General features: G+C 43.6%; 1 protein-coding gene across 2 annotated transcripts; it reads right to left on the bottom strand.

Moving 5' to 3' along the window:
- Positions 1 to 6,214: 6,214 nt before the first annotated feature.
- Positions 6,215 to 10,278, bottom strand: RPS21 (ribosomal protein S21). Of its 2 annotated transcripts, none has more exons than XM_080627667.1 (6): positions 10,213 to 10,278; positions 9,926 to 10,019; positions 8,861 to 8,924; positions 7,156 to 7,227; positions 6,457 to 6,512; positions 6,215 to 6,279 (listed from the first exon to the last, which is right to left on the bottom strand). In XM_080627667.1, exons 2-6 carry the CDS (start codon positions 9,973 to 9,975, stop codon positions 6,270 to 6,272), a joined length of 252 nt encoding a protein of 83 aa, XP_080483793.1. In that variant the 5' UTR covers positions 9,976 to 10,019; positions 10,213 to 10,278; the 3' UTR covers positions 6,215 to 6,269. The 2 variants fall into 2 exon arrangements, with proteins under 2 accessions (XP_080483793.1, XP_080483792.1); XM_080627666.1 differs by having other exon boundaries at positions 10,138 to 10,228.
- Positions 10,279 to 10,286: the final 8 nt, after the last annotated feature.

Raw genomic sequence — 10,286 nt, forward strand, 5'->3', positions numbered from 1 at the left:
AAGGTGCTCCTTGGGAATCTGTTGCTATAGGAGAGCAGTGAAAAGATTATTGCACTTAGAACCAGATAAGCAGCAGCTTAATTTTGATGTCGGTGTTGTGTCCTAATCCACAGCTTGCAATCGGCTCATCAAAATAAGTGTGACATTTACTCCTATCCCTGCAATAACCCACAATCAATACCCAGCAAGCCTGGCCTCCTGCCCAAGGCTCATCGTCCATCCTCTCAGGAGAACATCTGCCGTGGGTTAACAGATAACACATGAAGCACATTTAATGCTGGTGCTGTCAGATGTCTGACAGATGGGCACACCTCACTTTCAGAGCACCATGGTTTTCCCAGGTGTGAAATATGGATAAATACACGTATTCCACCATAAATCTCATGCAGATCTGGTGCAGGAGAAGCACAATTCAAAACCAAGGCATTGCTGAAGCCCATCATCAGCTGTACCATAGAACCACAGCCTGCCTGGGGTTGAAGGGACCTTAAAGCTCATCCAGCTCCAACCCCTGCCATGGGCAGGGACCCCTTCCACTAAAGCAGCTTGCTCCAAGCCCCTGTGTCCAACCTGGCCTTGAACACTGCCAGGGATGGGGCAGCCACAGCTTCTCTGGGCACCCTGTGCCAGCGCCTCAGCACCCTCACAGGGAAGAGCTTCTGCCTAAGAGCTCATCTCAGTCTCCCCTCTGGCAGGTTAAAGCCATTCCCCTTGGCCTGTCCCTGCAGGTCCTTGTCCAAAGCCCCTCTCCAGGTTTCCTGTATCCCCTTTAAGCACTGGAGCTGCTCTAAGGTCTCCCTGGAGTCTTCTCCTCTCCAGGATGAACCAGCCCAGCTCTATTAGCACCAAAGGTTTTAATTGTACCCACCTTTTGACCAGGAGCAGAGCACTGCCAGGCGCGGGCGCCTCTGAGGGGAGGCACGAGGCCCCCTCACACCGGACACAACCAGTTCCAGCCGGCTCCAGGCGCCTCACCACAGCCATGGCCGAGCCCCTCCACAATGGTGGGACACAGCTGGGAAATGGCTGCTGGAATGGGAAACATGGGTCAGGTAAAGAAATAACTGTGAGAGACAGCCCTGAGAGAGGATGGGGAGCTCCGGGGGTCACCCTGAGGCTGAGCCTCCAAACAGGGGGTGGTGGAGGTTCCCACCATCCAGCTCTGGTTTAATAACCAATACATTGATATCCCCAGTTCTTTTCCCTTCACCTACATGATTTTCCATCTTATTTTCTGTCCTAACCATAATGTTAACGGAGTCATAGAATCACAGAATCGTCAGGGTTGGAAAGGACCTTAAGATCATCCACTTCCAACCCCCCTGCCATGGGCAGGGACACCTCACACTAAACCATGCCACTCAAGGCTCTGTCCAACCTGGCCTTGAACACCGCCAAGGATGGAGCATTCACAACCTCCCTGGGCAACCCATTCCAGTGCCTCACCACCCTCACAGTAAAGAACTTCTTCCTTATATCCAATCTAAACTTCCCCTGTTTCAGTTTGAACCCGTTACCCCTTGTCCTGTCACTACAGTCCCTGATGAAGAGTCCATCCCCAGCATCCCTGTAGGCCCCCTTCAGATACTGGAAGGCTGCTCTGAGGTCTCCACGCAGCCTCCTCTTCTCCAGGCTGAACAGCCCCAGCTTCTTCAGCCTGTCTTCATACCTATCATCACCTTATGAATTGCTCCTAATTCTTAGAACTTCAGTACCTGCCGTTCCTATTGAGGAAGGAACTATTTAATGGAGAACCCCTGTCTGATATTAAACAATAGGGTATTTCCAAGCAGGAAAAAAAGCCTAATTAGTTTTCTCTGGTTTCTTTCCATGGCTGATTAGTCCAACGTACATATGGGGAAGCTGCTTCCCCTGGGATGCCTCAGTGCAAATGGTTAATGAATTAACTAAAATCAAAGCCTCCCTTGACCCGTTCAAAGCACTATTTGCAGCAGAGGGGTTTTATCTCTGTGTATCACAAAGGGTGAATGAAACAGGAGATGGGAACAGGCAGATCTGAACATCCCACTGAACTTAGCTCAGGCCTCTAGGTAGGCTGTCAGCGGCCTCCGGCATCGCTGCACGCCTTAGGAAAGTACATGATATTCCTGGCGAGCTGTCCCAGCTTCCTTTCTGTAGGGAGCACTGCAGAGCCAGCCTCTGCTCCATACGTTCCTTGGGAGCTTGAGCCAGGAAGCAGAGCTGCAGTAATGGATGCACATAAAGGCAAAAGATGCTCTTGGCGTTCTTATTCCTATCCTAAGCCACATTGCTCCTTTCTGCCATGCACACAAGTGCTGCCAGGGGGGATGCCAGCGGAACACGTTGCCTCTTGCCTGCCCTCAGCCTGGCAGCATTGTGCCTGTTTGGCACCTTGCAAGCAAGGGTGATGTTATCAAGGCTGCTAATTCTGTGCCCCCAGGAACAGAAGATGCAGCAGCCTCTCAAACCTGAACCTATGATCACATCACGCTTATGGCTGAAATGGACTCAAGCAGCTCTTCAGTGCTGTGTAGTTCATGAAAAGAATGTCAAGGCTTAACGGAAAAATCAGTGTTAGGAGACATCCACACGCTCCTACCAGAAAAGCAGGTGTTTTAGGGAGCAGAGAGGCTCTCGTCCGCACAGCAAGATTTTGGCCAAAGCCACTTAAAATAGGCCCAGTTAAATCAGATGTCTTTAGGATGCCACTGCCAAGTCCTCGTAAGTAACAGGAAAGAATCTCATGACTTGGTGCAATGTAACCATGTAAGGGCAACTCTGCCCATCTTGTACAGTACAAGTACAGTTCATTCCCTTTCATGGCTCTACAAGGTCTGAACTATTCCTGTCCCAGGAAAACAAAGAGCATTTTACATCACAATACTGGAAAATGCAACTCAAAATGGATTTTTGGGACATGGGTGCTCCCTTGTTAGGATTCTACAGGGATTTTTAGTCCTCATGTGCTCTACAGTCCTGCTGGTGAAGACAGTGTGAACTTCAGGAAGCCTTTAGCACAGCACTAATCCTTTTCCAGATGAACTGGGGTTTAGGATATGGCACTGTAAGATTTCAGAAGCTTTACTTTGACAGGAAATTAATCAAAAAGTAATTAATTTCAAATTTTGAAAAGCCTGAAAACCAGAAGGCAACAATCAGTGCAACAAAGACAGTTTTAAATCACAACTTAAATACTGAATCAATAGAGCAGTGTAAATTCAGTATAGCTGTGTGCTAATGGAGTTTAATGGCTTAAGAAGACATCTGAGAGACCTCAAGCTCATCTTGAACTTTTAAGCTGTCAGTTCACTTTGCCTTATGGAGGAATTCCACTGAAATCCACATGGATGACCAGAGTCCCAGGGGATTAGAAGCAAGTCAACAAGATTTAAACCCTTTAGTAAATAGGCAGTTATCAGCAGTAAACAGTTACTGGGTTTATTTAAAGTTCTACCCTAACGCCAAGGCAAAAGTAGCTAATTTAAGCTATGCCAGAAAGAATCATGAAGTCCAATTAAAACTTATCTCCTTTTACTGTGCACAAAGGAAAGTAATGAGGATTGGCCATAGGCCAAGCTGAAATCTCTCCAGTTTGGAGACTGTATTTGTCTTTCCAGAGAGTGTTTTCAGAGATTTATCTGCTGGAAAAATGAATTATTTCCAGGAGAATCACAACCAAAGGTCCCATCTCCCCTCCCATTTTATTAACGCATCTTTCACGGTTGACTTATACAGCAGAAGAAAACAGCTCACAAAGTGGTTTTTTTTTCTGCTCGTGGTATTTAAAGGTAACACACTCGCATGATTTCTGTATTACTAAGTTCAAAATTAATTCAACATTGAGTCTTTCTTTGGTATTTTTTGCTGAGTTCCCTCTCACTTGGAACATCCAGGAGTTTATCTAATAGGGGTTCTATCAGCTTGGAGGAGGACGACTAAATTCAAATCTTATCAGTGGGAAGACAGCCTGTGCAGTCAAAGATGTTTAATTTATAGCTATGCTAAAAAGGGTGAACAGCTTGCTGATTTCAGTCTTCTCTCCTGAAACAAAGCTTTAGTTTTGTACTTGATATCTAAACCGTGGCTTACACATGAGATCCTAATTTATGATTTGGAAAAAACCTCCCCAACTCAAATTAAAATGCCACACCACAGTGTAACTGCACATTAACACAGCCTGATTTGCTATGCTCAGATGCAACAGATTGCCATGGTGTCAAAGAAACACCCTGACATGCCTAAGAAAGAAAAACACAGATAAGGAGAAAGATGCTACATGTGGGTAGTTCAGCCACCCTCCCCAGTTCAGAGGTGATAGCATCCCTGCTTCAGGCTCTCCTGAGAGAAGTCAAAGGCTGGTTTCCCACACCCACAGTAACTTGCAAACAAGTCAGAAACAAGACACATGGTAACCAGCTCTACATGGCGACAGCTTATAGCATAAACAGGAAAGCATCACCAGAACACTTGCTATCACTTGAGAAAACTTTCAGAGAGGGCTGATGAGAGATTTAAGGGACTGCAAACACTGTCCTAGAGACGATCACACAGGAGCAAACATGGCGTAATCTGGATATAACCTCTCAGCAATTCCTGAGAATGTGCAGATCAGAACACACAACCTGAAGGACAGCCTGTGTGTAGTTGTACGTATCATGAAATAGGTAAAATGCGGCTAACAATGGAAATGATCAACACTAGGTGTATCACAACAGCATATTTTAAAACTAACAAAACCATGTATGACATTCTAATTGATAAAGCACCAGCTGATAAACAAACCTGATGTGGTTAACAAATTCCACCAACACAAAGGCAGCACCTGCAAGAAAGGGTTATCGACTTTTCTCATATCCCTCCTGCAAAACAGTATACCAGTGGAAAAGACAGTGGGCTTTTAAGTCCGTGTAGAACTATAGCCACACCATACTTCTAAGTCCCTGTGGAATTACAGCCACAGTAACTCAGAAATCTCTTTTCCCAGTAGAGGTGCCAGTGATTTTAACTAGACATTTTAAGACACAAAAGTATTAAGTGTCTGCTCCAGACACCCTTCCTTCTCTCAGACCCGTCTTGGTGCCAGCAGTTATTTCTAGCTTAGCACTTACTGCAATTCTCTTTCTCTATTTCTGCACAGTACAGGAAAGAAGACTGTGGAGAGCTTTTGCAATTTAATACAGTGCTTAATACTGTTAAGACATAAAAGGTCGTAACACTGCTGGAAGCACCCACCAGAATGAACGGTGGGACCCCAAACGTTCATCAGTACAGCTCTAGCACTTTGAGCATCCCACTTCCCGAACGCAATCCAGCTCAATGTGAAGAGCTGATCAAAGACAAAAACCAAAAAGGTCATGAAACAACGTTATTTCTGGTGTTCTGGCACAAAAAGCAGGAGGAAGCTCAGAGGTGTCAGGATACAGTGCTGCAAGGTCAGGGTGATCGCAGATTTTTTAAACACTTCAGTTTGACAGCCTATCTCTGACCTCAGCCCTGCAGATAACCAACCTTACTTCAAGATACCGGGTGGATCCAAAGTTAATGCCTGCTGATACCTCAGAAAAGCTTGTGGTTTGAGTATCAGCATAATCTGAGCCAATACGTATTTTCCTTTCACAGTAACTACAGTAGCTTTCCATTATCAGAAAGCCAGCCAGTTCAAATTAAAACTGAGCACCAAAAGTACCGCAGGTAAAACCTTGAAGCAACTCTTTCAAACCATGTGATAAAAAACTTGTGTGTGAGCTCAAAATCCCAGTGATGGAAATTACCTAGAGAAAGGGAACTGATAGGTAAGAGAGACAACATCAAGATGCAGTAGCAAACCTCTTGCATCCTTTCTTGGTTCTGCTAGTAAGATAGCTAAAAAAAAATAATTTGCTTAAAGAATGTGTCAATAGCAGAATAAATATTGTGAGCCTTCATCAGCAGAAACCCCACTAAACACTGATATCATAACCAAAAGAATCCCCTTGGTTTTTCGAGTGAAAAAGCAGGAAGCTGCATTTAGGTTGCTAGAAACTTACTAAATCTGGAAAAGAATGATAGTAAAGCAAAGAGTGAAGTGGAAATTCTTCACTTTCAACTCTGGCACTGCTTTACAAGCTGGTTTGTTTTAAGAATTCATAATCAGAATCTGTGTATCTTTTGACGACGCACATTCCTAAGTCTTTTAAGACTAACTATAATAAATCTACTGATGTTTATGACTTGAACAAAAGACACAGCACGATATAGGTCTGAAGTGTTTATTTTACATCAGATGTTCCATACCAGAGTTTCTTCAGTTAGAAGTTCCTAGAAGAAAATGAAACAAACATTGTTACAAGCCAGTTTGCTTCAGCAGCTCAGGTAAATATTTTTGTCCAACTGTGTAATCATCCTATAACTACATTTACATTTTCCTCTTAAAAGCTGGATTTCGGTATGGAAATTACCCCTGCAAGTGTTAGAGGAGAAGATAAACATACGTACTTGGAAACAATTCCGTCATTTTTTGCCAGACGCAGGATGGAATCATCTGATTCACCCTTTAAAAAAACAAAGAGAGATGATTCTGAAGTGACCAAATAATTGCCAAATACACATTAAAAAAAGAAGCAGCTGCAGCATTAACACTGGCAGTGAACTGCCCAACGCCTTCCACAGATCACTACATTTTATATGCAGAGATTACTGTTTTCAAAACAAACTGTTAAATTCTTTGACATCCTTCAGGATAAGAAATAGTTTTCACTTGATAAAATATACACTTGAATTAGTGAGATATATTTCTGAGTAAGCAGAGTTCTGATGAACTCCAGAAGCTTCACACCGTGTTTAATAAATTTAAGTCATGGTAGTATCTCTAATAATTCTAAACAACAGATAAAAGCCAGATATTAGTAACTTCGTACATTAAAAGGAAAAAAAATATACTTGCATCCTTCAGTGATTTTAAAAATCTAAACATACCTAATTCTACAAACCAAAGGATTAAGAAATAACCAGAAGAAACTGATTCCTGCAAGTGAATTTGGTCACGTCTTCACTCTGCCTTCATTATCCCCACAAAAGCTCTCTCTTGAATGAGTTAAAGGCACATTGTGTTTCCAGGGTCAAATCTAAATCTAAACAATTCCTCATCAATATAAAAGGAAGCACAAGCATCCTGGAGGTCAGGAAAGGACTCACCATTCGACGAATTGGTCCACAGATGGCGTATGTTTTGAACTGGCCATTTACTCTGCCCGTTACCTTGTCAACCTGGAATTACAAGCAAGTTACTCCATGCAGATTCTTACACTGCAAATCTTTTTCTGTAAATTACAAAACAATAAGGCAAATACTGAAGTTCAAAAGACACCTATAGAGTATCTTCTCACAGCAAATTGATAGTTAATGACATGGTGCAGCTATAAAATGGATCTTACACGGTAACAAGAACACAATACAAAACGGAGCTGAAAGAAGAAAACACTTGAGTTCTGAAAAAAAATGGAAAGTTCAGTGTAAAATTCACTTGTGGGTTTTACTGCTTTTGCTATTCTTTCATTTTTCTTTTAATTAAGGTCAGTATTACAGAAAACTTAAGCGAAGGGGGAAGGGAACAGTTTTGCTACACAGGTAGAAAAGCATCCAAGTTGACAGACACAAAATGTCTCATTTCCTGCAGTTGCTGAAAAACAGGAAGAAAAGACTAAACAATATAAACAGTGAAATTAAACAGTGCAGTGAAACCTGTAATACCATGAGGGTTTGGTTTTGAGTTCTACTGATTAGCAGAGTCTTTGCAAACAAGAAATAAGGATCACTGAGGGAATGAAACATGGTGAAGAAGGAAAGTATTTACAGGAAATCAGAAGCAGAGCCTCTCAAAAAGTTAATTCTTTAGTCAGACAGATAATACAAGAGACTCAGTTGTTTAAAAGTATGGGAATAGAGTCTTGTGGTCTCCCATTCAAGAAGAAATCCATCAAGCTATAGAGCTCACAAGGAACTACAGGAAGATTGTGCCCCCAGAATTCCTGCAAGGTAAGTACTAATAAATGGGGAAAACAAAGCACGCTAAAACAAGTTTAAACTAACTGGAGCCCATGTGCATTAACTGAGATCCTGCAGGAGTCAAGGTCTACTGTGGTTTTCTCAGCATATACCTTAAGCTTGGAGGGCTTTGCAATAACACTGAAGATTAAACTTAAGACAGGAACAAATTCCTTGTTACAGAAAGAAAACTAAATGGACAATACTAGGTCAACACATATAACCAGCGTGTCTCAGGCAGAATTCTAAGCATCAATACCCCAAGTACTGAGTTAGTGAAATGATAATGCACAAAGCACACAAACTCATTTGCTATCTATCAGGAGCAGCAGTGACAAGCATTAACACAAATGATTCAAGCAAAACATGGAAGTTCTGCTCCGGAAACTCTATCTCTGAGTTTGGACAAACTAGACAAAACACAGAGAAGATCAACAAGAATAAAAACATTAAAGAGCAGACTGCCCTTGTGCACCCTGAATAATGGTACCGACTTACAGCCAGATGAAAGTAGAAGGGGTAAGAATCCCCCTGAGCAAGCATTTCTTCTCCTTTCCTTCAGGGCAAGGAATTCCCTAGTAACACTAAATATCTAGAGTTAGGAAGCTGTATTCAGTCAAACTGTTAAGCCCTGGAACAGACTGTACAGAGCTTTTCCTCTAACGAATATTTTCCAGTAGGCTGAAAAATAACCAGGGGTGACACAGGAATACACCCGTCTGTGTGTAAGCCCTCAAGCTCTACACTTATATGGTCTCTAGTTTATTTGGAGGTGCATCACAAGCTGTTCTATCTCTTAACTTCTGCCCAAAGTTTAAAGGTGTAGTTCTCCCCACGTATTTGGTATAAAACTTACCTCCGAAATATTTATCTGAATAGAAGCATGATCCTTAGCGCCGATTATTCGGTTGCTAGCAGAGCTAAGGAATAAAACCAAGATGCATTTAAACAAAAGGAAGTGGACAGTAGCAATGAAAACCCCCCCTATTAACACCAAATCTACACGCAAATTAAAGTTTCACAGGGAGTTCAGGCAATAAAGTTTAAGCTTTCAGGGCTCAGAAAATTAAAATGCACTTTTAAGTATATTTAATGGAGAATTTAACTTGGCAGGGTCATGCTAAGTTGCCAACTATGCCTTCATTTTGGTTTCTATATACCCAGTTCACCCCTATAGTGGACACACCTCAGCACAGGCTTTCAAATCACACAGAATATCAAGTTTTTCTTCTCTAAAGTACATGAAGTATTCCTGCTCCGGCAGGGGGATTGGACTAGATGATCTTTTGAGGTCCCTTCCAATCTCTAACATACTGTGATACTGTGTAACCAAGGTAACTGATGAGAAGGCAGTTTCTATGCCTTCTTCATGCGGAGCCACAACAGCTGCCAAAAGGCACTCAGGCTGCAAACCCCCAGAAACCCCAGGCTGTAAAAGCCATTTGACTTAAATCTAATAAAATGCACACAAATGGTTTCTTTTTAGCCCGTTGTTGCTGTTGAACACCCATGTAAAAAGTTTCCCACTGTTCCAACCTACTATAATCTCAAAATTGCACTTAAGGCGTGCTATAAAGGCAATAAATACTCATTTCACAGGTTCACTGTGCTTGTAGCTACAAACCTGCACACCCCCTCCTGAACTGAGCCATACAAGAGCTGTACTGCCCTGTACATACTGCCGCTGTAAAGCTGGCAGTTACAAACACAAGATGCAGAGTTATCACTTTATATTTAGTCTTTGCTTCGTATATTTTATATAAAGCATTTAAAAATACAGAAACAAACAGAAAACATATATATGCTTCAGAGATGTTCGCTGCTCCAAAGCCCCTGCTTTTACACAGACTGTATCGGCCCCTGTTCCAGTTCTCGCCAAGGGCCCATTTCCTCAGGGTACACGCTGAGGGGAACCGCTCACCACTTCCGAGGGACGTAGAGGTCCACAAACTCCCCGGCGTCGTTCTGCATCTCGCTGGGGTCGCGGCGGACGCACAGGCACCAAGCGCTAACACCTACGAGGAGCAAGGCCTGGTCTGCGAACCGCGCTACCCCCGCTCCCTACAGCGGGCTCCACCCCGGAGCTGCCCCTCCCGCGGCCTCACAGCAGCGCGGGCACCGCGGGACACGCACCCCGCGCCGCCTCCAGCTCCCCGGAGCCCCGGCCCGGCCGTTCCCCGCGGAGCGGAGCCGCCATCGCGCTCCTACCTCGCGTGTGCCGCGGCGGAAAGGGAAAGAGGGCGGGCGGCGGAAGCGGAAACAGCCTAGAAGGGAGCAGCGCC

This window comes from Psittacula echo (genome assembly GCF_963264785.1).
Source record: "Psittacula echo genome assembly, chromosome: 12".
In the NCBI taxonomy this organism is placed as follows: domain Eukaryota; kingdom Metazoa; phylum Chordata; class Aves; order Psittaciformes; family Psittacidae; genus Psittacula; species Psittacula echo.